This window comes from Castor canadensis, chromosome 5 (assembly GCF_047511655.1).
Source record: "Castor canadensis chromosome 5, mCasCan1.hap1v2, whole genome shotgun sequence".
Lineage (NCBI taxonomy): Eukaryota > Metazoa > Chordata > Mammalia > Rodentia > Castoridae > Castor > Castor canadensis.
In genome coordinates this window covers 11565532-11592303 of record NC_133390.1, presented here as the reverse complement: position 1 = coordinate 11592303, position 26772 = coordinate 11565532, and the positions used below count along the sequence as shown (strand labels likewise).

At 46.4% G+C, this 26772-nt stretch overlaps 2 protein-coding genes across 4 annotated transcripts in view; one reads left to right on the top strand and one right to left on the bottom strand.

The window, feature by feature from the left end:
* Nucleotides 1-779: 779 nt before the first annotated feature.
* Mrap (melanocortin 2 receptor accessory protein) lies at nucleotides 780-21027 on the top strand. The gene is made up of 3 exons (XM_020165691.2): nucleotides 780-1009; nucleotides 16322-16421; nucleotides 19414-21027. The coding sequence occupies exons 1-3, from the start codon at nucleotides 904-906 to the stop codon at nucleotides 19541-19543; spliced, it is 336 nt and encodes a 111-aa protein (XP_020021280.1). The 5' UTR covers nucleotides 780-903; the 3' UTR covers nucleotides 19544-21027.
* Nucleotides 20902-26772, bottom strand: part of Urb1 (URB1 ribosome biogenesis homolog) — a 65616-nt gene continuing 59745 nt past the window's right edge. For all 3 annotated transcript variants that reach the window (XM_020165702.2, XM_074072807.1, XM_074072808.1), the window contains 4 exons: nucleotides 25809-26006; nucleotides 24367-24608; nucleotides 22702-23301; nucleotides 20902-21639 (listed from right to left, as the gene is read on the bottom strand). In XM_020165702.2, coding sequence (XP_020021291.2) covers nucleotides 21374-21639; nucleotides 22702-23301; nucleotides 24367-24608; nucleotides 25809-26006 — 1306 coding nt within the window. In that variant the 3' untranslated portion in view covers nucleotides 20902-21373. The remainder of the gene's footprint in view (nucleotides 21640-22701; nucleotides 23302-24366; nucleotides 24609-25808; nucleotides 26007-26772) is intronic.

Below are 26772 nucleotides of genomic sequence, written 5' to 3'. Positions count from 1 at the left end.
GTACACCTGAATCAACAGTGCTGGGCAGTGGGGATCCCAGAGGCAAAGACCCCATAACTATGTATTTTGACTTCCTAATTCCCAAAGGCAAAGTCCTAGGGTTCCTCTCACAGTTGTCCTGCTCATCTAGGAATGTTCCCCTCGACAAGGTCAGAGGCTCGTAGAAGAGTGAGTGTGTAACTTGCAGTCAGGCCCTACGAAGCCCAGAAGAGCACTCCTCACCCTACTTCCCAAGAGCTCAGTCCTGTGAGATCATGGGCCAGACAAACAGTCTTTCATCTGAACAAATGCAGCCACCTGCATGGTTCTGGGGGGTGAGAGGGGGGCCTAGGGAAAAGCTGGGAGTGCCCTCAGTTGAGGCAGTGGGCTGTTTTGGGTTTAATTAGCTGGCTATGTGTACATGACACTTTAGGGCCATCCTCACACAACTTCTGCCTTCACAAATTAATGTAGACAGGGATTTTCTGGTTGCCTAATAGCACCCACACACTGCCAACGTAAGCCAAGGGCACTGCAGGCTTTCACAGGGGTTTTACTAACTTTTCATAGATCGAAGGCAAAAGTGATTATCTTATAGCCCTGCCGGGTGGCTGTCTTTCTGTCCAGCACCCTGTCCTTCCTCAGAGAGGCAATGTGGAATTGCACTCTTGTTGGCTCTGCTTGCTTTGGAATTTTGTCCAAGAACAGGCAGCTCAGAGGCCCTGCTGTGTTCTGAACATGTCAGGCACACCCCCTGACCTTTCTTCCAGCCAAGCAGCTCTGATAAGTGGGCAGGCCTTGGGTCTGGAGACCCAAAGACACACTTGGGTGATTCTTACAGAGATTAGTTGAGCCATCTCTAGGGACACAGTCCAGCTCCGGATGTGAGCTGCTGGCCAGTGGCCGGCTCCCAGTGCCACAGTCATGATCAACAGGACCAACATCTCTGTTCCGTACTACAGCTATGAATACTACCTAGACTACTTGGACCTCATTCCTGTGGATGAGAAGAAGCTAAAAGCCAACAAACGTAAGTCAGAACCAGGGAGGCTGGCCAGGCAGAGGCTGGGGGCTGGCCTGACTCACAGATGTTCCTAGCTCTGTCGTCAGTCACTTACTTCCTTTAGGAAAGAAGATATCACAGTTAAGAACAATATAGCCTGTGCCCACACAGATAAAAAAGAATAGACTTGGGAGTCAAAGTGCGTCTGCAATCTTTTATAATAAGCTTGTGAATTAACCTGCTGTGAAATGAAGCAGAATATTCTTTTAAGATGGATTTCTTCATGAAGTTTTGTTTGTTTGGGGCTCCAGTAAGCTGGGTGAGTTTCTTCAAACTGCAGTTTACTTTTGGCATTGTCCCATAGCTAGATTTGGAAGAGTTATTCCCTAAGATGTAAGACAAGGTTTCTACTAAATTGCCAACAGATGCTTAATTTTTTGGGGAGGGGAGCGCTCAGGGAGGATAAGCATGAGTTAACATCTGTTTGGTCATCTGACCTCATGTTCTTTACCTCTTGGCTAATTTGGCACTGATCAGTCCAGCTACTCAGTCAAGATAACAAGTCAGCAGAGGAAATGAGCAAGAAAAGCAAAACCCCCAAGGCCAGATGCAGTGGCTCGTGATTGTAAATCCCACCTCTCAGGAGGCAGAAATAGGTAGATCATGGATTGAGGTTAGCATGGGCAAGATGCAAGACCCCATCTTAATCAATAAACCAGATGTGGTGGTGCATACCTGCCATCCCAGCTAGACAGGAGGCTGTAGGTAGGAAGAGGGAAGTCTGAGACCAGCCTGAGCAAAAACACAAAACTCTACCTGAAAAATAACTAAAGCAAAAAGGGCTAAAGTTATGGTTCAAGTTGTAGACCACCTGCCTAGCAAGCAGGATGTCCTGGGTTCAAATTCTAATACCACCAAAAAAGGGGGCGGGAGGGAGGGAGGGAAGAAAGGAAGGAGAAAAAGAAAAAGAAAAACGAAACCTGGACTGAGCCTCCCCTCTGGCTATCTCATAAGAAATCTGGGGTCTCATGATTATTTTTCTCACAATAATCATAAAATAATGTCTACCAAAAGGTAAATGAAGTTGCTAGAATGGATGGGTTGCTTCTCATCTGGAAATCCCAGCTCAAAACTGAAAGACATTCAGACACTATTGTTCAAGAAAGTGAGTAAAGCCTGGGTAGAGCTCGTGGGGCAGGCTTCTAGGATACCTTGTTATCTGGAGTTCATGCTTCAAGTTCAAGTTCATTTCCAGCTTCTGAAATTCAAGTTCAGTCACCCATCCATGTTTGCTGAGGATTTACCATGTCCCCAGATCATACTAAAGCTTTTGAGGGGGACGGTGGCTTTGGTGCACGGGTTCTGATGCAAGTAGAACATTGTGAAGTTGAAATGCAGGTTTTTGTATATATGAGTCACAGTAAGGGAAACAGAGTCACATGGAAAAAGTGGTAGGATTGAAATTCCCACTTTGTAAATATTGTCAAAAGTTCAGAACTTCAGGATACACATTAATCTGGACAAAATGTAGGATTGCCTTCAAAAAGGTCTTTTAAAAATTTACACTAATTAGAAAAGGTTCTGGGTCAGCTTCAGACACTGTTGTCTTTTTGTGTGCCAAATGTCATGCTTGGCCATTGCCTGGGCTCCCAAACTTCACTTGTTTGAAGTGAAGATGGTTTATCATCTTAGAACCCACAAGCTCAACCTTCTGCCCCATGCCTATTCCCTACAAATATCTTCTGTTTCTGGGAAAAGTAGTGATATACTCTAAGTAGTATGATAGTTTTTTTTTTTTTTAATGTTCTTTCTTTGCAAGCTTCTTGCCCACTGAAATACCTAGTGAGGACTGTGGTTCAGGAAAGCCACACAGTCTGTGGCATTTTGGTATAGCATCTTGGACAGAGGAAGACAGGAGACCAGTCTTCTTTCTAGGTTTGCCCAGAACTGCCCCAGGCACACCAAAATGGTCACCTTTTTCTCCTCTTTTTCTTTCAGCCCCACAAACATAGGAACAGGACTGCCAATAACCCATCTCTTAAAGGAAGTTAGAAAACTGCTTTCTCTGGGCACACAGTTAATCACAACCCATTCAGCTGGGGCCCTTGAACAGTGCACAACCTGTGTAAGTGTTCACAGTGTCACTGCATAGGAGGGACTCCAGGCTCCACCGTGTGTCCTCTTCCTGTATCCCTGTCTCTGCCCTTCCTTCTTATTGGTGGTCTCTCTGAAACTTGGTCCTGGAATTTTGTTTTCCATTCTTCCCAATAAGACTCACTTCCTCTCCATGCCAGGAACGTGCTAGGCTTTTCCTGCCATCATACCTGTCTTATGTTTAATGCAACAGTCAAAACTCTGTCATACCATCTGCTATAGCTTAGCCATACTTCTGGGAGCTGGCAGTACAAAAGTAAAAAGACTAATCTATGCCTTTAGTCATTTTCATTCATTATTTTATTTATTGTGTATCTATTTTGATTATGTATTTCTAAGCAGATTATAGACACCCTGCCATTCCTCTACCAAAAGCTTTATTAGAAACTAGAAGAACAGAAGGGGACTAAGGTAGAAAGGAGAAAAAGAGAGGGAATGAACCAATTTAGGTTATAATACATATATACATATATTCATAATGAAACTCCCTGGGTATCCATCTTAAACAAATAAAAATGTCTTTTTTACAAAAAATGAAGAACAGGAAGGCAAAATAGTTCCTGTCTGGAAGTTGGTATCAATGGGATGGAGGAGGAAAAGATGTAGGAGGCTGAATGTGGTGGAATATTATGTACTCATGTATACAAATGGAAAAATGAGACCTGTTGAAACTATTCCAAGAATGGGGGGAGGGGGGAAAAAGGAGAATGATGGAGGGGTGAATTCAACTATGATACATTATAAGAACTTTTGTAATGTACCCCCAGTACAACAATAATATGATAATAAAATTTTTGTAAAAAACTAGAGCATTGGTACACCTAAAACATTTCAATAATTCTTTTTTTTGGCTCTACTGGGGTTTTGAACTCAGAGGCTCACACTTACTAAGCAAACACTCTACCACTTGAGCTACGTTTCCAGCCCTTTTAGCCTCAATTATTTTACAGATAGGGTCTTTCACTCAGTAATGGGTTATGATTTGCTATGTTCCCAGAAAAAAACAGTGTTGTTTACTGCTCAGTTGTTATATTTTGGTTCTTGACTGTCCCCTAAAGGCCCTTGTGTTGAAGATTTGGTCACCAATCTATGGCTGTGTTGGGAGGCAGTAGAACCTTTAGTAAGTAGGGCTTAGTGGGAGGAAATTAGGTCACTGGAGGCATGCCCTTGAAGGGGATTCTGGGACCCCAGTCCTTCCCTGTCTGTTTCTTTGTTTCCCAGGTGCCTGAGGTGAACAGGCTCCTTACCACACATTCCTGCCATGCTGTACTGTGCCACAAGCCCAAAGCAACAGGACCAAGTGACCATGGGCTGAAATGTCTGAAACTGTGAGCCAAATTTAACCAAGTCGAATATCTCAGGCATTTTGTCACAATAATGGAAAGCTGATTAATACATCAGTCTAAATCCAACTTTCCCCAAATGAGCTGCTTTGAGCCATCCACTTGGATGGACCACATTTAAAGTCCTCAAGTATTTTATTCTAGAGGAGGTCCTTCTCACAGAGGACACTGCTGAAGGGAATCAAACAGGCTCCTTGGTATTTATCCACATCATTCACAAGCTGTTATTCCATTGATGGGGTTGTGCCAGCGCTCTGCAAAGGTTGCTTGTGAAGCAGAAGGGAGGCCACCCACAGGGAGAAGTCAGAGGTCAAGAAGGGATGGTCCCAAGGGAAAAGGAAGGCCTTCCAGAGAAGGTGCAGCTAAGTTGAGTCACAAAGGATCAATAGGAATTTGCTTGAATGATAAAGGTCTGGCCCAGGGTAGAGAAGAGTTTCCTCCCATGGATAAAGGAGGTGCTCTGGGAGGCTGACAAGTGGGATGCTTTGGGAAGAGTGACATGGTTGAGAACTACAGACCACATAAGGCCTTGACCTTACAAGTCAGCCTCATAGAACTTCCTGGGGGGAGTCACCTAATGTCAGGAGCAGGGAAGACACAAGGTCCAATTTGCTTGCTAAAACAAAACAGAAATTAGAGAGTGGTGGGTGACACCTGGGCAGGACCACAGGTGATGGCTGGGGCTGGAAATTTCAAGTTGACAAGATTCCTGCCCTTAGGGGTTCACAATCTGGGAAGCAGAGGCCAGCTTAAATAAGTGAGCATGCTATGGTGTCCTAAACCAGAAAGACATATAGGGACACCACCGAAGCCCAGAGATGCCATGTGACTAGCTCACAGGCACCCAGCTAGTCACAGTCCAGGCTCCAAAGCCTCCAGGCTTCTTCCCAGGATACTTGTAGTGGTGACTGGGTAAATTCTCACCAAAATATATGGTGTGGGGAACAGGAACTTGGATCCAGCACATGTAGGCACATAATCCATGGATTGTGGATGGATGGGCAAATAAACTAATGTACAAATTACTATGCCTGTCAGTTATCAATCTATGACCTCTCAGCTCTGAGTGCACTCTTCAAAAGGTGCCCTGTGATAAACAATGGGCTTCCTTTAAGCCTTTCTCCTTCAAGGTCAGCATGATGTGTTGCTTTTCCGGGAGTGGTCACTGAGGGACAGTAGAGGAGGGCCAGGTTGCATGGGGGTTGACAGTATGGGTGTGAGAACATCTGTGGAACTGGCCCCAGTCACTAGCCAGAACTCCCTCTGAAGTCTCAGCCTCAGAGTGGCAATATCTACCATGTAGCCATCTGGACATGGAAGTCTCAGCCCCATGAAGCCTGCACATAGCCACCTGTGGCCTGGGTCACACACCACCTCCCGGTCAGACTCTCACCAACACTCTTATCACTGGTTATTGATGGCTTGGTCCCCACTAGCATTTTACAGCATTATCTACTTTGCTCTCTCAGCACCATCCCAGCCTAGGCCTGGCTTAGCCAGACAACATCCATGTCAACACCTCTGAGGACTCTGAACTCCTTCCAAGTTTATCTTTCCTGGGTGTGTAAGCCACAATTCCTGTGTCAAAGACTTATCCCTCATACCTCATAGTGTGACTTTATTTGAAGAAAGGATCTTTACAGAAGTGAGTAGGTTAAAATGAGGTCACTAGGGTGCCTGACTCCAACATGACTAGGCTCCTTATAAGAAGAGGTTAGGGGACTAGGGACACAGCTCATGTGGTAGACCACTTGCTAGGCAAACTTACTAGGCAGGCACTCTACTGCTTGAGTGGTTAAAAAAAAAAGATTGTGACACAGATACACAAAGCAAAGAAGAATCAGAGAGAAGATAGCCAACCTCAAGCCAAGGAGAGAGCCCTCAGAAGAAAACTGTTGACCCCCCAATATCAGGATCCAACTTCCAGAATCATAAGAAAATTAATTTCTGTTGTGTAAACCACCCAGTTTGTGGCATTTTGTTACAGCAGCCTCCTCCAATAATTCGTGTTGGAAATCTAATCTCCCAATTCTTATGTTGATGATATTTGGGGTGGGGCCTTTGGGAGGTAATGAGGATTTAGACAAGGTCATGAGGGTGGGACCCCCCATGTTTGCATTAGTGGCTTTATGAGAAGAGAGACCCAAGATGCACTTGCTCTGTGTGACCATATGGTGCCCTCCACAATTTATATTATTCTGGGTAGTACTGGGATTTGAACTTAGGGCCTTGTGCTTGCTAGGCAGGTGCTCAACAACTTGAGCCAGGCCTCCAGCCTCCCTATACAATATTATGACACAAGAAGGTCCTCACCAGATGGTACTGCCATGCTCTGTACTTCCCCACCTCCAGAACCAGGAGCCAAATAAAGTCTTCTTTATAAATTACTCAATCGCACATAGTTTGCTTTAGCAACAGAAAACTGCCTAAAACACAGAGGGAACAAACTGACTGTGGTGAACACACATAAGATTGCTGTTGTATTGATTGATTGTGTTGTGTTAAAGTATGGAGAACTGTTATAATAAGAATTATTAGCTAGTGTTTGTTAGGACTAAGAAACCAAGCCAGAGAATGACAGGCCAATATGCAAATGAGCCAACCCTAAGGTGGTTAGACCGATAACACCAACTATGAGGTCACCACCAAGCATAAAAACCCGAGCCTCGCTACCACTCTTCGCTCGCCTCCTGAACACTGGAGAGCTCGCTGTCAGAGCCTGTCCTGAAGCTCTGATGCAGAGGCAGCTTCCGCTTGAGAGCACCACCCCCTCTCCCGCTGACCACTGGGTGTCACCAGTGAACCACAAGACCAGACCTGCAACTAGATCACTGTAAGGATTCCCCGGGGCTCAGCTGGACTCCCCTTATCGGCTGAGAAGACATCACACGGTGAGCGAGGCTTGGGGAAGGCCTGAGTAAATTCCTGGCTGGCTGGGTAACAGAGGACAGGACATTAGGATCTGTGTGAGGGAGTGCCGTGTAGATTTGTTTGAATAAAATCCTGTTCTCTGAGTAAGAGTCTCCTGAGTACTGGTTACCCATACTCGACTGGTAATGAACCATGAGTGCTCGCAATACTGACACACTTGGTTACAACCCCCCCCAGCCCCTGGTTTGTCACAGAGCTTCCTTTGATTTATTTTATTTTATTTATTGTAGTGCTGGGGTTTGAACTCTGGGCCCACACCTTGAACCATTCCACCAGATTGTTTTCGTGATGGGTCTTTTTAAGATAGGGTCTCACGAACTGTTTGCCTGGGCTGGCTTCACACTGAGGTCCTCCTAATCTCAGCCTCCTGAGTAGTTAAGATGATAGGCGTGAGCCACCAGTGCTTGGCTTATATATAGTTTTGAGTTTTTGGGGGGCTTTTTTGGCAGTTCTGGGGTTCCAACTCAGGGCCTCACACTTGCTAGACAGGCACTCTACCACTTGAGCCACTCCATCAGCTCCTTATATCTTAGAGTCACTCTTATCCTAGCTCATTGTACTTCATACTGAACTGCCTGCGTGGTTTCTGTCTCCTGATTGTACCTAGACTGTGACAATATTCTTCTTTCAGTCTTTTTTTTTCCACTCCTGGAGAAATGTATATAAATGAATGTGTGGAAGAATGAGTCATAGAATGCAATGAGAAAGCTGTTTTCATTTTTCTTCCAGTTTCCTTGCAAACCTACCTACTGGGGCTGCCTTTCTCTGCCCTTCAGTGACGTTTTGACCAGGCCCCACAGCTGTGCTGTCCACACTTAAAAGTTGCTAAGGAGAGCTGGGGGCATGGCTCAAGTGGTAGAGTGCCTGCCTAGCAAGCACAAGATCTCAAGTTCAAACCCCAGTACTGACAAAAAATAAAAGAACTTAAAAGTTGCTAAAGGAAATGTCCAAACTCATGAAATAAAACTTAAAGATGTTGAGAAACAGACAACCCTTGAATTCCACTCAAAGTTAGGACTTCCTCTTGTCCTACCTTGTGGTGTGTGGGGGTGCTTCTCTCGGCTTTGCCCTGCCAGCTCTTTCCCCCTCCCTGGCAGGGCTTGACTCATGGAGCTGGGCTGTCACAGGGGGTGGACTGGATACTCGCTGTCAAGGGCAGTGAATCAAGCAGGCTCCTTCTTTTCTGGTGGAGGCTTATTGAGATTTCCCCACCAAAGATTACACTGTCCCCTACTGCCCTCAGGGCTGTCCTTGAGCCAATCTCACATAGAGGCCCATCTTTTCTGCCTTCAGGCCTCTCTAGGCTGGCCCTTCACCTGCACCAAGGCCTCATCTGAGTTGTGGACTACAACCAACTTTGTCCCTCGATGCTGGGTCAGAGCTGCCTGTGCTCTGTTGGCACTGACTGCTGAGTCCTTTGTTCCCAAGGTTTTCTCAAGCCTGTGTCAGACTCCAGTTCACTGTGCTCCACCCACTGCAAAGGGCACTTAGGAGGGCTCTATGGAGGCCTCACAGACCCCAGGGCAGGGGAAGAGCTCCCATCCTCTCCTAGGGGGTGAGAGTGGTGGGAGCTCTGCACCTGCCTGTTATCTCTAAAGAAAACGCTTGGGGGAGGATATAAGGAAAGGGTGTAGGAGGAACGTGAATGTGGTGGAAATGTTGCGTACTCAAGAAAATGGAAAAATGAGACATGTTGAAACTTTCAGGAATGAGGAAGGGGGTTAGAGGAGAATGAAGGAGTGGGTGAATTCAACTATGATATATTGTAAGAACTTTTGTAAATGTACAACAAGAATAAAATAAATAATAGTAATAAAAGCTCTTTGGAGACTCACAAAGCCAGAGGTTAAGTACTTCGCACCTGACTGTGAGCTGCTATAATAAAATCCCAAAGACCGGCAGGCTGAGACAGCAGACATTTGTTTCCCCACAGTCTGGAGGCTGACATCTAAGATCAGGTGGCAGCAGCTTTGGTTTCTGGTGAGGGCACACTTCCTGACTTGCAGTCGGCTGGCTATCTTTTGGCTGTGTCCTAAGGTCACGAGAAAGACAAAGAGTGAGTGCACACACTAGAGAACTCTCTGATGTCTCTTTTTATAAGGACACTAATTCCATCATGGGTGCCCCACCTTTATGACCTCATCTAAACCTCATCACTGCCCAAAGGCCACATCTCCAAATACCATCACTTTGGGGCATAATGCTACAACATATGAATGATGGGGGATGCAAACATTCAGACCAAAATGAGACCTTTGTCCAGTTTCAGTGGAAGAAAGACTCCACTATCGATTATCCATTTCCTACCCGTATTTTACATAGCATTTCATTATAGATGTGTTTTGTTCTCTGTGCTCATTGTGTGTCAGCTTCATATTACTATGACAAAATACCTGAGGCAATTAACCTATAAAGAGAAAAAGTTTATTCAGATCACAGTGTTGGAGGTTCCAGTCTAAAAAGATCAGGTGGTCCCATTGCTTTGGTGTCTCTGGTGATAGCACTGAATGGCAATGTCAGGGAGGGCAGGGTGAGGAAAACTGCTTGTATTGTAAACCACGCAATGGACAGGGTCCCACAGTGCTCTTCAAGGGTACACCTCCTATGATCTAAGGATCTCCCACTAGGGCCCCGCCTTCTAAAAGTTACAGAACCTCCTAACAACAGCACCCTGGGGACCAAGCGTCTAACACATGGGCCTTTGGGGGCACTACCCATATTCAAACCATAGCAACCTTACAATATCTTGCTCCCACATGTCATTAAATATCCTTTCAGGAAAACGCTGTAAACAGCTACCTGCCATTCTAGAAGTTTGTATCTGTGTACATTTAGGATGTTTCTAGGATTTCACTATTATAAACAATGCTATGTCAAGGGAAGATAACCTGCAGATTTACATTTTCAATATTTGAAGTAAAAACATGTTATGAAAAATATAAAACCAGTTAGCTTCACTCTCCATACTCTCTGGTGCCTTTGTCCCTATGTCACTATTATTACCTGTAACGATCAGGAAAAGTCAGGCATCAGAGGTGGGGTAAGGAGCACCCAGGTGAGGGTGGTGGAGGTCACAACACTGATGGCACCCTTGAAGCTTTCTTGCTGGTAAACACAACTTTCTCACTTGGCTGGTTGCTCTGGGCTGGGTCTCCTTCCAGGCCAGACATAGAGAAAGCATCTCATTCCAGTTCTGCAGCCTTCCCTGTAGCATGCACAGCAAAGACAGGGGTAGTTGGTTGAAATGTGTCAGGCTAGGCTGGGTTTGACTCTTGTGCTGAGTAGAGAAGGAGACAAAATGGAAAGAAAAATACCCAGGACTCATGTGCTAGCCTAACCAGCAGGAAGGATTTCAACATTCTTGTGGTCATGCTCTCACACTGGAATACACTCCACTGTGGTTGGGGAGATTTACACCTATTTTTATATGGGCCAGTCAGGGCTGAGTTGAGGGCTGTGAGCTGCCCTTTGCCAGAGACAAATCATCCCAGAACCTGGGGTGATTTAGTTTATAGGCACTTTACAAGGATTTTTAGCTTTGTGATTTGGGATGATTTCTGATTGTTTTGTGGTGTGGCAGTGTCTCCCTACTGCTGGCAAGAAGGTGGAAATACAAGCCTGCTTTATGAGGCCTTCTTTGAGTTGATGTGTATGTTTGATCATCTACCTGTCCTCTTTTCAGATGCTAAATTTAGGGAAAAAACAATCCATATTCCGATCATATTGTGACAAAACAGATTACTCTAGTGAGACGGATCCCCAGCAACTTCTCCTTTCAGAAGACAGCAAGATGGGTTGCTCTCCCTTGAGTAGTGTTGACTTCAGTGCTCTACTGTCTCTCGGGTCCATCTGTGTCCTTCCCTGTATTTATGGGTTAGGAAGAATTTGTCAGAGTCCACGTTGACTTCTGCTGATTCCTTGCCTCAGGCAGATTCAATAGTGTGGTCTGCTCACCTGCTGCTCTAAGAGCTGGGGACAGAAGAACAGAAACACACCAATAATACTTTCTTCTGAACACGGTGTAGAGAATCCAACAGACAGAGCAAAGGGTCTCTCACATTCTGTGCCATCAATTTCAGGTCCCAACTTTAACCATGACTTCAATGTCTTCAGACAATGGTCCATCCCACAGACGTGATGTAAGTACTGGAAGTGATTTGTAAACAAAGACGTCAGAGTGTTTGCTCTGAATAAATTTGCATCAAGTGGCCACAGGAAGAGGGACTACACAGGAATGATTCTGGTATTGCTCAAAAACTCCTTGGTACCTTTTTTTAAAAAAACTGACTTTGACTAATCACAGCACATTCTGTGAAACATCTGTGTGATAAGTTATGCATAGTTCTTGGAAATAGTAATTCTGGGTGACCAGAAACAAATTGGACAGTTGAAATGGGTGACTAAGTTGATCAAAAATGAAATATCTCAAAACATAAAATCATGTGTGTATGAATGATAGTCATCACTCGTGACTAATTCATGAAGAAAATCCCAAAAGAGTTCTAGAAATGCTTGGTCAGTAGATAAATTTTAGGAAAATCCATCTGTAGTTGTGAAAGAATGATTGTTTTGAAGGTCAGCCTTCATTTGGGTTTTTAATTCTGGTATGTTCACTGAGCAAGCCAGTTTCATCACTGACTTGGTAAAGAACATTGATGACAGCTAACAGAGTAGCAGAGAGATAGATGCTGATTGCCCCTCTCATATGAAAGTCTGTGGGATCCATGAATTCCCGAAAAACCAGTTTCCTTGGCACCTTAACAGTTTCTCTCACATCTCATTGGACAGAACCATGTCACGTGGTCCTACATAGCTGAAAAGGAGGCTGGGAAATGTAGTTTTTATCCCAGGCAGCCATGCACCCAGATGAAAGCAAGGATTGTGCTACTGTAGAGAAGCACACAGAGTGGACCCTAGGATGGACAAATAGCAGTCTATGCCACCATTCCCTTTAACACATTTTAGTGAACTTGGAAGCTACAGTGATGTCCCTTGCTACAAATCCTTCCTAGCAGAAGCAATCCCTTCAGGTCTCTTAATAAGTCATCTTACAATCATTAGGCAAGAAATTATGCCATAATTTATTTTATTTAATCCCCTAATACCTAATATAATAGGTGCTATCATCTACCTTTCACAGACAAGCAAACAAATTTAGAGATGTAAAAATCTCAGATTCCCCAAGATCACATAGCTAGGAAATGACAGTCAGAAGTTAAACTCAAAACTACTCACCTGAGGAGTGGGCTTTAATTACCTTGCTATTTCTCAATAAGGGAAAAACCTTGATCTACGTGGACTCTGGAACCCAAATGTTCGTAGTGTTTGGAGGACTCTCACTCAACAAAACTGACGTGCCCACTGTGACTAGAGAGCACTCGGGTTGGACTGATTTATTAAACATGCTGCACTTTGGATCTGAAGTGTCCCCAAGGCTCCTCTGCTGAAGGTTTGATCACCAACCTCCGGTGCTCCTGGGAGGTGGTGGAACCTGAGGGGTGGGGCGTGGTGGCAGGAAGTTAGGTCCCTGGGGGTATGCTCCTGAAGGGGATATTGAGACTCTGGCCCCTTCCTCTCTCTCCCCTTCCTGGCTGCCATGAGGTGATCAGATGTGCTCCATCATGCTCCTTGCTGTTCTGCCTCACCCCAGGCCACAGTGATGGGCCAAACAGTCATGAACAGCAGCCTCTGAAACCATGAACCAAAATGATCTTCCCTCCTTCTAAGCTGTATATCTCAGGTATTTTGTCATAGCGATGCAAAGCTTACTAATACACTCCAAGTTAGGAGGATAAACTCCCCAAGGGGAAGTGACCAGGCATGGGTACAGAGCCATTTTTCTTTTCTTTTTCTAAGAGAAAAGCCTAGGCTGACCATGAGCTCCTGGGCTCAAGCAATCCTCCTGACTTAGTCTCCCAAGTAGCTGGTACTACACATGTGTAACACTGCACCCAGCTCAGAACCTTTTCTTGTCAGTCTACAGACAAGAATATCAGAATGTCTAATTCTTTTTCTTTCTTTTTTTTTTTTTTTGTGGTACTGGAAATTGACCTCAGTTCCTCAGGGCTCTACCTCCTCAGTGCTTTTGCCATGCCCCAGTCCTTTTGCTTCTAAGTTTGTTTCTCAGAAAGGGTATTGAGCTAACTTTGCCTAAGACTGGCCTTGGGCTGTGATCCTCATATCTCTGCCTCCTGAGCACCTGGGATTATAGACATGCACCACCATGCCCATCTTGTTCCTGAGATAGGGGCTCCCTAACTTTTGCCTGTGCTGGCTTTAAACTACAATCCTACCTCTGCTTCCTGAGTAGCTGGGATTACAGGAATTTGCTCCCAAAATGTCTATTTCTTTACATTCCAGCATTGTGGTCAGGAAAGGAAGGAAAGAGGAAAGGGTAGAAGAGAGGAGAGAGAAGAAGGGGGAAGGAAGAAAAGGGAAGAGGAAGGAATGGGCTAGTTTCTTTGTCAGCCTAGCCTAGGCTCTTTGCCATGAAAACAAGCCTGTGGGAGTCACGACACTTGCAGTGCTGGGGGTGACAGTTCTTGCCCTTGGAACAAAATGTTCCTCTGAGCACTTGGGGTGAAAGAGAATAAGAACCAGTATTTTCTTGGCTTTCTTTTTCAAAAGAACAGGATGAAAGTGAATTTAGTGCAGAAAATGACCAATGATTACTGGTCCATCTTTTTGGTCCGACAAAATTTAAATTTTGCTCTATCTGAAGACAATGTGACCATGCAAGGAGTCATCTCATTGCCTGCTCAGAATCTGGGGACAATACATGTGTGAGTCTGTGAGAAAGGTGCGCTCTTGTAGCCCAAGCTGGCCTCAAACTCACAATCCTCCTGCCTCAGCTTCCTGAGGGCTGGGATTATATGCATGCACCACCACACCCCAATTTGAAGCTGTTTTGTTAGTGTGTCTGGCAGAATTTATCTAGGTAATAAGAACCTAAAAACCTGCATTATTTTTATGGGGGGGAAAAATAGCAGTAGTGTCTGCAGAAGTAAAAAACACTGTTACAGAATAAAATCCCAAACCAAATTTCCGGAAAGCACATGCACTCTCACGCTTGGAAGGTTATGAAATAAATCATAACCCTGGGAGTGTGGGAGAAGGCACTAAATTCACTCTCATCGTGTTCTTTTGGAAAAGAATGCCAAGAAAATGACACTTTTCTGTTCCCTCTTATTGAAGGTTCACCCTAAGTGCTCAGAGACTCTTTTCTCACGAAGGAACGCTGAAAAGTTAGAGGTGCCTTAAAAAGTCCTTGAGTTCAGGACCTCATTTCCCACTTCCCAGGAGCCCAGAGGTCCCCTTAAGCAGTTTAATGGTACAAGGTGCCACCATCAGTTTCCTGGCTCAGGAACAGAAAGGAGAGAAGCTGTGAGAGCCGGCCTGGAGTGCAAAGGCATCACAAGGGAGTGAGCACTCATGATTCCTTTTGCAAGAACAGTACCATTTATTACACTCTGCTTTTGACATTAACTGTTACGTGCAGGATCAACTGTTACAAGTCCTTTTCCAATGACACTTTTCTTTCTTTCTTTTTTTTTGGTGGGACTGGGGTTTGAACTCAGGGTTCTGCACTTGTAAAGCTGGAACTCTACTGCTTGAGCCACACTTCCAGTTCATTTTGCTCTGGTTATTTTAGAGATGGGGTCTTTGAAAACTATTTGCCTGGGCTGGTCTCAAACTGAGATCCTCCTGATCTCAGCCTCTCAAGTAGCTAGGATGATAGGTGTGCGCCACTGGCACCAGGCCCTTTCAACATAAGTACAGCAGTCAGTCTTCTGTTATTCTCAGATGATAAATGTTTGAAAAAAGACTGCATCTGTGTTGAAAATATATAGGCTCTTCTCTTGTCATTGTTCCCTACACAATACAGCAACTATTCACAGAGCATTTAGACGGGATTAGGTATCATAAGTAATCAGGAGATGACTTGAAGTGAAGGAGGGGAGTGGGTTATACGCAAGTACATGCCCCTGGAGCATCTGAGGATGTGGGTACCCAAAGCGGGGCCCTGGAGCCAATCCTAAGGATGGGCGAGAGCATGAATCAGAGCCACAGCTCCTCCTATTTCTGCTTAGCTCACTCCTAAATCTCTAACACCCCATCATTCTTTCGTTGGCTGTTCATTCGCTCATTCCTTTGCTCACTCATTCAGAGATATCTTCTTGATGGACATTTCGTTTGTTAGAGCTAGATGCACCATAATACCATAATGCTGAGCAGGGATGGTGTGGACACCAATGGGAAGTAGTACTGTAGGAGCTCAGAGGAGGAGGTCGGGGTCAGAGCATTGCCTGCAAAGGGCATCAGCAGTTTCAGGGGCTGGTTTGGTCCCTGCAAATCCTCTACAGCCCCTGCGGCAGAGCCTGGCTGGCGGAAGGTGCTTACTGAGTACTTGGGAGTTAGCACCCTTCTGTAGCCTCTTTTGGTAACTCGTGTCGGTGTCTAGACTCTCTCAGCTTGGCATCGTTTCCTGCCATCATCTCGTTGCTCTTGGCTAAGATACGTGCAGACTTTAATTAAGTGCTTGATGTCCCATGCGAATAGCAACAGATAAAACCCCCATGCTAGCTGTTCCCAAACAACTTGAGAAAGTTCCCGACCTGGAGCCCCAAACAAAGGTACCTCCTGACCTGCCAGGTTCTACCCCAGACCTGGAAGAGGCTAAGCGTTTCCTGGTTTCCCAAGTACTCTGGGCAAAAGCCACTTCCTTGCCTCCCTGATCCTTTCCAAGGCTGTTATTGGAAAATCTTTCTAGTGGTGACAGCTGAGAGGCTGAGAGAAGAGGGGACAGCTACACCAAGGGCCCTGGTTCTGCAAGGCTTGGGTTTCCTAGCCCTTGTGCTTGTGGGTAACGCTGTGGCCAGACGACCCTGAGAGGGTTCTGTTCTTTCCACAGATTTCATCGTCATCGCCTTCTGGGTGAGCCTGGCAGCTTTTGTGGTCATCCTCTTCCTCATTCTGCTGTATACGTCCTGGCCAGGCTCCCTGCAGATGAGGTGAGTAGCAAGAGGGGTATTTGGTAACTCGGATGCTGAAGTGTCACAGCTTAGGACTTTGATGCCACGGAAGTTCCGGTAAAAAGGAAGAAGTGCCGAGTCATGCCAAAACATGGATGTTGTCATGTGCCACATGTCAGCCATGAACCATGGATACGCTGCTGGTCCTGTAGGACTGTACCTCCTGGGTATACCGTAGTCATCTTAGTTGTGTGAGCACAGTTTATGTCTACATAATGAAGAAACCACCCACACTTCCCAGAACATGTCCCCACTGTTAAGTGATACATGGGTGTACCTCAAAAACATCGTGCTACATAAAAGCAGCCAGGTGCAAAAAAGGCCAGCCCGGGCAAATAGCTAGCGAGATCCTATCTTGAAAAACCCTTCACAAAAAACTCAAGGTGAAGGCCCTGAGTTCAAGCCCCAGTACTGAAAAAAAAAAATAGGTTACATATTGTATGATTCCTTTTACCTGAAATGTCCAGCATAGGTAAATCCATACAGACAGAAAGCAGACTGATGGACGTCTAGGGCTGGAAGGTGGGGTGGGTTGGGGGTGGAGGGATGAGACACTAATGAGTGTCTTTGGGTAATGGTAAAAGTGTTCTAAAATTAGAGTGAGGATTGCACTCACTCAGTGGTAAATACATTAACCACTGAGTTACATACTTCAAGTGGGTGAACTCAGTATGTATAATGTATCCGATAAAGGTGTTAAAGAAAATAAAGCCAGAATAACCTCCATGACAGTAAGTGTTGTCAATCAGCTCCCCAGAATCTGAGACCCTAACTTCGCTGTCTCTTATTGAATGTGTGTTGTATGCCTCAGTGAGGTAAAATCTAGGAGCTCCAAGTTATTTAAACCTAACTTGTTATGTGGCAACTCAGGGCTGGACAATGGCCTGCATACCCAGTTGTCCTTTCTAGGTTATTCCACCCCACAGCTGCTGCTGTCCTACTGACTGTTCTTACAAGGGCCCCTGTACCCTGCTGTGGCTGAAGGGATCAGGGGTAGGCAACTGACACAATGAAGACTCCTGCAAGAGAGGACCATCACCTGTGGAAAACATCCCCTGGCAGGAGAGCGGGGGCCAGACCTATTCCTGTCTTTCACACTTGAAATGGGTATCCTGAGAGATGGACCAGGTAGCTGTGGAAGCTGCACGGACTGGTCCAGGGGGACAGGTGGGACTGGGTGACATTACGGAGTGGTATGTCCACTATGGACAGAAGACTTGGGGAATGGAGGCCACAAAAACATGGTGGTCAGCAGAGAAAGATGAGCAGAGCCATTTCTTTCTTTTTTCTCTTTTATAAATTTTTTTTTGGTGGGATGGAGTTTGAACTCAGGGCTTTGCATTTGCAAAGCAGGCACTCTACTGCTTGAGCCACACCTCCAGCTCATTTTGTTGTTATGTTGGAGATGCGGTCTCGTAAAATATTTACCTGGGCTGGCTTGAACCTCAATCTTCCCATTCTTGGCCTCCCAAACAGCTGGTATTACAGGTGTGAGCCACTGGCACCTGAACACTGCCACTTCCCACAGATAAAGAGATGAGGATTCTTAGAGCCCCTGAAAGAACCCAAAAGGGCAGCCCCTACTTGTAAGGGGGTTCCAGGCCACTTCCAGTGAGGAACCTGTGGACTTGTGTAGTTACGAAGCCACCATAAAGGAGCATCTGCTTCTTTCCTCCGTTTCCCTTTCCTTCCTGTTCCCCATGTGTTTCATCTGCCCAGTGCACACTCACTAGGTCATTCAGGTTGCCTTTGGTCCTACATGGTAGGCAGGGACAAGCTTTTGAGCAATGAAGAAATCCATTCTCTTTCAGATTTTAACTCACACTAATTTTTTTTTTTTTTTTTTTGGCAGTAGTGGGGTTTGAACTCAGGGTCTCACTTGCTAGGCAGGTGTTCTACCACTTGAGCCACTCCATCAGCCCCTACTCACACCAAATTTAAGATTTTTTACCCCAAGAGACCCTGGAGGATAAACTAAGGAAATCACCTTTCTTTTCTATCCCTCTGAATGCTTTCCAGCATGCCTGGTGGCCTGGAACAGTTCGAGAGGGCTTGTACTTTTCCTGGTGGAAAGGTCCTTGGTCTGGTGAGCACTCAGTGCCCAGCACCAGTGGACAGAGCAGTGTTCAAGGTATATTTTCACAGGGGCAAATTCATGACATTGTTTCTCCTGACCAGCTCCTAGCTTACCAAAGAAAAGGCTCTCAAAGCACTTTGTAGGGACATGGAATACTTAGGCAGTAAGATTTAGGAAAGACAGTGGTTCCCTGAGGAGTAGCTCTTCACATAAGGAAGCACAGAAGGATGGGAGGGAAAAGGGAGGAGAAGAAATGAAAGGCTGTCTTTCATGAGGGTCATCTGAAAGGAAGGGACTCGGCCCCAGTGGGTTCTTCTCCCACATTTTTCGTTCACATTAACATTGTGACCACACTGAAATATATTCTCTAGCTTAGACAGCCACCTGCACGCGGCTGCATTTCACCCTGATGGGACCAAGGAGGCAGTTACTATCTCATTTTGTAGATGAAATCAAGACAGGTGGAAAGTGGTGGCCAGGACTCATGCCAGGCAGCCATCCATGTCCACTGTCCCCAGCACCTCCAGGGCAGGAGAAGCCTGGGAAGATGGGTTTCTCAGCTGACACAAATTGTTTTGGAATGTAGATGGGAAATGAGCTCACTTAGATACGTGCCTGGATGGAAGGTCAGCCAGCCCTTGGCCCACTGGAAATGAACATAGGAGCATGAAGTAACCTTGAGGGGAAGACACAAGGCCTAGATCCTGACAGGACTCTTCCTTTCTTCTCAGATTTCTCTGCAATAGCACCTTTCATGAGCTGGGTAGACCCTCCCTAGGGGTCTCTGCTCCTTGGGCCTTCCTTCAGGGCTCTGGGTAGGTGAGGGGGACACACGACACAGGAAAGGCCCTAGCCAGCTCCTTTGACGCTGCCTTCCATTTGCTCTGTCAACAGGAGGAACTCCCAGCACCACCAAACGTGCCCATGGAGTCACAGTCTCAACCTTTCCTCCTGCCTCCGGAGGACCTCCCAGGGGACAGCAGTGGAACCTGGAAGTGGAGGTGGTGTTGACCAGAGGCTATAGAGGGAGAGCCTCTGCTTCACCCCGTGGTCCCCACAGCACCCCTTACTCTCCTAGAGGAATAGACCCTGGATTGGGGGTGGGGGAGGGGCAAGGCACCACCTGATGTCAGGAATAAGCCCAGCGGTAGGGTGAGCTTGGAAACAGAACCTCTTTTAGAATTGAGGCCAGTAAGCCAGTCACAGCCAAGGGAACTGGTGAAATCAAACCAACCTGGACACACACATCTGTTTAACCCTGTTTACCTGTGGTAGAAAGTGTGACCAGGTCAAAAACGATGTCTAAGGAGGTATACCACATGCATTGGTCAAAGGCTTGCCAATGGCCCCTCTAAGCAGAGACGTCGCCCCAGACATTATTGATTTTATTTACGTGCTTAGACCTGATCACTTACTGCTTATGCTTGCTTTGTGATGAGTAGGAAATAAAGTACATATATTGAGCTAAACACATATACTAACATTTTCTATGCTGCTTTAGTGTTCCTTTTGCACTATCGCCTCGAGCCTGCTTTGTACCTGTCAGGATGCTGGCGAAGCCCACACGAAGCTCCCACTTTCTCCACTGATGCCCAGTGACCAGAGATAAGGAAGTGTCTGCCCTGCCAGGCCAGCTCTCTCCACCACACCTCCACCTCCCCACAGCCTTTCAAGACAGGCCCTTCCTTTCCTCCCCAAGGCCTGAGCTGTAGGGACATGTCCCCAGCCCTGCTCTGCCTGCAATTCCCCTCTGCATGCTAGTCAGAGGGGACGGTACACAAAGGAATCTCAGTAAACAAGTGACAGCACAAAGGCAGCCGTGCGGAAGACAGGAAACGTGGCCTTTGGGAAGAGTGCTTGTGAGTCCAGTTTGAAGCTAACAGCAGGATATCAACTTCAGAATGTTTCAAAGAATACTGTTCTGGAGAGGAAAGGAGAGGTGAAAGATTCTTACTTTAGACAGCCAGTCTTAGTTGAGGTAAAGGGATTATACACAGATGCGTTATTCTTGCCTGCTTACAACCCTGTCATTTAAAACAAACAAGATTCTAAAGAACACTGGTGGCTATTGAAAGTGTAAATGTTTAAGACAAAACCACACCATTATCAGTGTTATGTAGAGTATACAGGACAAATCAGATAGCTATCTCCTACATAACAGAACCACCTCCACAGACCCACACCAGCATTTTATTTGTAAAGTCCATGACATTTTGTACTCACTTTTGTCAGCTACAATACTAACAGATGAAACTTAGAAGTCAAATTCTGACCTATAAAATGCAGGTCTCTGGAATAAAAATAGCCGTTAACATCAATGGAAAGGAAAACACAAAAGCCTTACAAAAATAGACATTTATTATCAAGAGATTATAAAATTCAAACTCCTATCTTTGAAACACAATTTAAAAAAATACAGGCTATCTTCTAAAGCAGAGATCAAGTTATTTTACTCTTTAATAATTCAGCATAACATCCTTTGACTTAATAAAATGATCAGCAAACTGGCAGGAACTCATTTATTAAGAGTCAAACAAACTTTTGTTATTACTCCTTAAAAAACTTTAAATATCTTTCTTTATGCTCATCAAAAAATATGACATTTGAGCTTGTGAATCCATCCCACACTCACAAGTATCATTTCAACTTGAGGAATTTCCACTGAAGGGCAGCACACCTGGGACAAGGAGGGCCTGTCTGCCTGAACCCCTGACAGCCCTTGGAGCCCAAGCACCCCATGGGCACTTCGGCTTTGACTACTTGGTACACACACAGTCCCTTTACAGGTCATTTAAGTAAAGTCCCTTCAACTCTTCTTGTCAGAGAACTGAGTCGGTGTATTGAACCTGTCATTTCATACTTCCCTTGGAAACCGTGACCTAGAGCCTGGTGCTCGGGTGTCAGTCAGCAGGGAGTCAGCATAAGGCGTCACAGCAGGGTGTCGAGCATCCGAGGCTGAAGTAGCAATGTCCTTGCAGTGCACACTGATGGCCTCCTCTCTACCTGGTGCGTCCTCTGTGGCCTCACAGACCATTTGAATGTGGCTTAAGAAGGTGCCTGGCCGCTGGGTCCCCAGCCAAATGTCCTTAATGTACAGAGATACCAGGAAGGCTGCTGAGGCTGAGGAAGAATCAGACAACAAGGCTGTTACGATGTGTGCCCACGCAGCTGCAAAGCAAGCCACTCAGCCACAATGTACCATGGCTCTGCTAAATCACCAAACGGATTGCACCACAAATCTGTGGCAACCCAAGGTGAATTTATGGATAAAAAAACTCATTTTGTCTTGGCTTAACTTTTCTGTGCATCTTTTTGTTTATTTAAAAATGTGCTTTTCTCAGGGACAAGGGCATGGCTCAGTTGCTAGAGCATCACCCTAGCAAGTGGATGGCCCCGAGTTCAAACCCCAGTACTGCCAAAAAATTTTTTTAAATGTACCTTTCTTCTGATAAATATGTGTGGACCCGAAAAAAGAACCACTACAAGGCAGGTCCTTTCTTGGTCTGAAAGGACCAGTGAGGTCCAAGAAGTCCTCCCCAGGTCCTTTCTTATCATCTATCCCACAGCACGGGTGAGAAGGATGGTCTCACAGGCCCAGACTCAATTCCTTGGCTGTGGCCAGCTGAGGAGGGTCACCCTCTGCTCCCAGGAGAGTTCGCCTGACCCACCTGCTGACCCTCCCCTCCCTGGATACCCTTTCCGTCCCTCAGTGAAAGAGACCGCCCTCTGGGATGGAGGAGGCACACCTGCCCTCCCTAGTTCATAAAAGCCAGCACAGTTCACTCCTTCACTTGCTTCAGTATCCAAAGCTTTGGGTACCTGCTGAAGGCCAAGCACAGACTGTGCATGCCGTATGTGTGAGGTAAGTCTGTGTGCTCACCCACACGCCTGCCTGGCCATCGTGTGCCACACGGTTCTGCTCTGCAGGGTGAGTCCCTGGAGGGACACCGAGGTTCTCAGGTTTCACTGTATACACAGTATCACTAATGAGGCAGAATTCTTCTCTTTCACATTCACTACCAAATGGCAAACTCACAACCTCAGAATTGTGGTGAGGGCCACCTAAATACTTCATTAAACTGAGGCTGTCTGGCAGAGGCCTAAATTCCTCTAAGGAAAAGAAGCCCCTGACCCCACCCACTCATGCATTTTTTGGGATTCTGACTGAAGAAACAGCGTTACCTCGTGTGGCTTCATCCTTCTCATTCAGAGAAGCAGTGCACAGGGCCTCCACTGCCAGATGGAAGGGGCTCATTGCCTGGTGTTGGGCAGCCACCAACTGCAGCATGACAGTGTTGAACAGGCAGACCACATCCTGTGTAGGCCCTACCAGCCCCTCGGCACTACAGAGGCGACTATACAGCTTAAACAGGTCACTCTTCACAGCACTGTCCTGGAGAAGGTCAGTCACCACCACTGGATGTGGTAAAATGTGCTTCTTAAGCCAACCAAGAAGCCCTGCAGCCTCTGCTCTGCTGAGTGGGCATTCCGCCACTGACCGCAGCACCCAGCTGACCACTAGGGAAGTGGCAGCATACACAGGGCTCGGTGCTTCACTCTTAGAGCTGACCCAGTCCATAGGCTCTTGAGTGGGTCCAGGGCCAGGGACCACTGGCCCCCAGTGGGTCAGTATGGACCTCAGGAAGGCCTTGCAAGTCTCCAAACTGGATGCCTCCAACTCAGGGTTGGCCATCTCCTCTGCCTCCCCAGGCCTCTTCTTGCGGCCTCGAAGGCCTTTGGCTCGGGATGGCATTCCAGGTTTGTTCTTATCCTTGAGCATTTCTGTTAAGTACAGAGAAAGGAGGCAGTGAGGTTGGTGTCCTCATGCCCACACAGGTTCTCCTCAGGAGACAGAGGGGCAGCTCATAGGTCTTGGGCACCTGGCACCACTCTAACAGGCCCTCTCCTGTGTGTGTAACACCATCACTGCAATTGTTATTACAATGCACTCATTAATGTAAAAGGAAAGACAGATGCTGTGGTGTGCGCCTATAGTCCCAGCTACTCAGGATGCTGAGGCAGGAGAATCACTCTAACTCAGGAATTTAAGACAAGCCTGGGCAATATAGCCAGACCCTGCCAGTATCTATCTATAGATAGATAGACAGAAAGATAGACAGACAGATAGATAGATAGACAGACAGATAGACAGACAGATAGATAGACAAATAGAGAGATAGATGGATAAAATAAACACATAGAGACCTGTAGGTGGCAGCACGGACAGCTTGAGTCTAGGAGATCCAGCTCCAGTCTGTTCTTATGACTGCGTAGTATAGGACAAGTTGGGAACAAGCAGCTCTTAGCTACCTCCTATTCCCTTTAAAGGTGGGTACGTTGATAACTCAGCGTTATGGTTTGGATCTAAATGTCCCCCAGAGCTCCTGCGTTGAAGGCTTGGTCCCCAGGGCGTCCGTATTCAGAGGGAGGGCTTTGGTGGAAACTTTAGGAACTGGAACCTAGCTAGAGGATGTACGTCGTTGGGGGTGTGCCCTTGAAGAGTAGCTCACCCTAGGCCCATTTCTCTCTCTCTCTCTCTGCTTCCTGGCTGTGATGAGGTGATCAGCTTCAATCCATCATGAAGTCCGCCTCACCACAGGCCCAGACTAATAACTAACCATGGACCGAAATCTCTGAAATTGTGAAGACAGGTATTTTGTCACAGAGACAGAAAGCTTACTAATACATTCAGTTGTGACACACCTAAAGGCAAAAAACTACTAAGTGCAGGGCTGGAACTCAAACCCAGGTTTCCTCTCTCCTCATAATCTTTGGAAATGCAGCGTAGAGCGGGAGAGATGCTGGCTGCTCTGGGTGGACTTGCAGAGCCACAGGTTCAACACTTACTCATTAGGTCTTTGACTTGGCACTTCTCAATGGCTGCTCTCACGTCTTCTTGGAGCTTGACATCTCTTTCAATGAGGCTCCATTTGTGCAAGAGGACCAGGACGTCTTTGGTAGAAAGCACTGTTTCATTCACAGTAAATCGGCCCATGTCCTTGAAGGCTTTCATGACGGTGGCCCGGTACCTCAGCACAGAGTCAAGTGTTCTAAAGAAGTTGGTCAGCTGGGCAGAGGCCAAGGTGGGCCTGTTGGGAAGACGATGACACAGACTGAGCAAAAGCTGTTGTCATAAACAGTCCATCTGGGAACCAGGCTTCCCTTTAAAACAAACACCTAACATGGACCTCAGGTCACAGAAGAGGACAAAAGAGCTTCTGTGGGGAGGCAGAAAAGGAGACCCAGAGTGTGCTCACTACTCGTGAGGAAGAGAAATCTCTTTAAGAAACCTTGACTAAACAGAGTAGCCAAGCAGAAAGCTTGAGAGCCAGGCCCCAGGAGCCACACAGAGCTCCACTCTAGGACTGCCGATTCCTTCCCATACCAGGAGCTGTCAGACTCAAGTGAAAAAGGCCCAGGAAGGCCCTCATGCAGCATCACCACCATGGGCAAAGGCTGACTAATGGTCAGGGGTTGTAAATACACCTAACTGAGCTCCAAGAAACTTAATAGCATCTGCTCCATATGGTGTTAAAAGTGAAGCCATTCTTTCAAAACAATCAATTCTCAGACAGCAACCTGTCTCCTGACAATCCCAAAGTAAGAAATACCATTGGCCAGCAGTGTCTTAATTTGGAACAACTTGAAACAAAATGCCCTATTCACTCTGAGCACTCTATTTGCTATCAATTTTCTGGTTTGTTAGCACATGCCAGGTCCTACACTGGAAATATGAGTGCATAAGGTGTGTTTTCTATAACACAGTGGAATCTGAGGAGAGTTTAGCTCTCTAAGCAAAACCAACAGCCTGAGTCCAAGGGATTAGAAGAAAGTATTAAAATATGCAAGGAAGTTCATGACACTTGGGTCTTTGCAGAACAGCAAAGGCAGAGGGAAAGCTTGGAAATATGCCTACTCTGGTTAAGGTCACAGAAAAATATGCTCTTCTGTGAAACTTCACTTATATTTAAGTGTCTGAACACCAGGCAGATGGTTTGTCTGCTAAAAACAACCTGATATGATGTATTTTACATTTTAAAAGTATGCCAGTTTGTTAAGGCCTTAAAACAAAGCCTCATGAAGTTGAAATGAAAAGAAGAAAAGAGCGAAAGTAGATGTCCTGATACCACGCATATCTGACACCGGCACTCTGGCCCAATCCATACCAAGCCATGACTCAAAGCCTACTATGGAGTTGTGACCAAGACACGGTGCCCACAGGTGACAGAAAAGAATAAATGGCCCTGGCCAGCACAGCCTCAGGCACAGTAGGGGACCTCCTAGCTCACCTCAGGTGCTTCATGACTGCGATGAGGATGTAAAGGAACTCGGTGATCAGGTGCAGGGCGAGGAGCTTGCGGGGCTCTCGGGAGCCTGGCTGCCCAGGTGGCTGGCTCTCCTCCTCCATTCCTTTGTCTCCCAGGTTGGTCACCCACAGCGTATGCAGCAAAGAGACCACATTAGAGAGCAGCTGAGTCTCTAGAAACCTGAAACCAAACAAGGCAGTGGTCCAGTGCTGCCATATCATCTCCTGCCAGCAAGACCAGTCTAGGGAGGTGGAGCAGGGATATCGAAGACAGAACAGAACACTGGTGGCCTGGCAGCCCCATCTGCACATCCCCCAAAAGCACATCCTCTTAAGTAGAAACAGGGTGCTTGATGTATCAATGTGGTCTCGACACAGGATGTGCCACCTCCATGCCCTTCTACATAGAGGCCTGCCTTCGCTCTCTCCAGACTATTTATGAAAACACCTGGAATTGCAAAATATGGAGCTGTTAGCAAGGAACAGATAACTAGCCAATTATGCCTTTTAAAAATATGAAACAGTCTTCAGGTGGATCTTCAAAGACATGTAAGATTTAGGATATTACTTCCTCTTAGAAGAAAAAAAAAACCTTTAAAAAATGAGCAAAAGGGCCTAGAGACCCCTGGTCCAGTTTGGTGAACGACAGAGCCCTCCACAGGCACTGCCTGCTGTGCCAGGGTCCTTGGCCTTCCAGCCTCACCCTCCGAGGTTCTCAGGAGTCACAGTGAATCTTCCACCGGCCACTAGACACTGCTGCAGCACTGAGAACCCAGACCCAGACCCCATGATGGACACTGGGGTCTTTAAAGAGTCTTCCTAAAACTGGAGGTTTCCTGTTCCTACTTAAGGAAGGGCTGCACTTGGTCAATCCTCAGAGGACAGGGCACTATTGTCACACATTAGAAAGCTGGCCAGACCCCCCAGCAAAGGAGTGTAAATGGCAC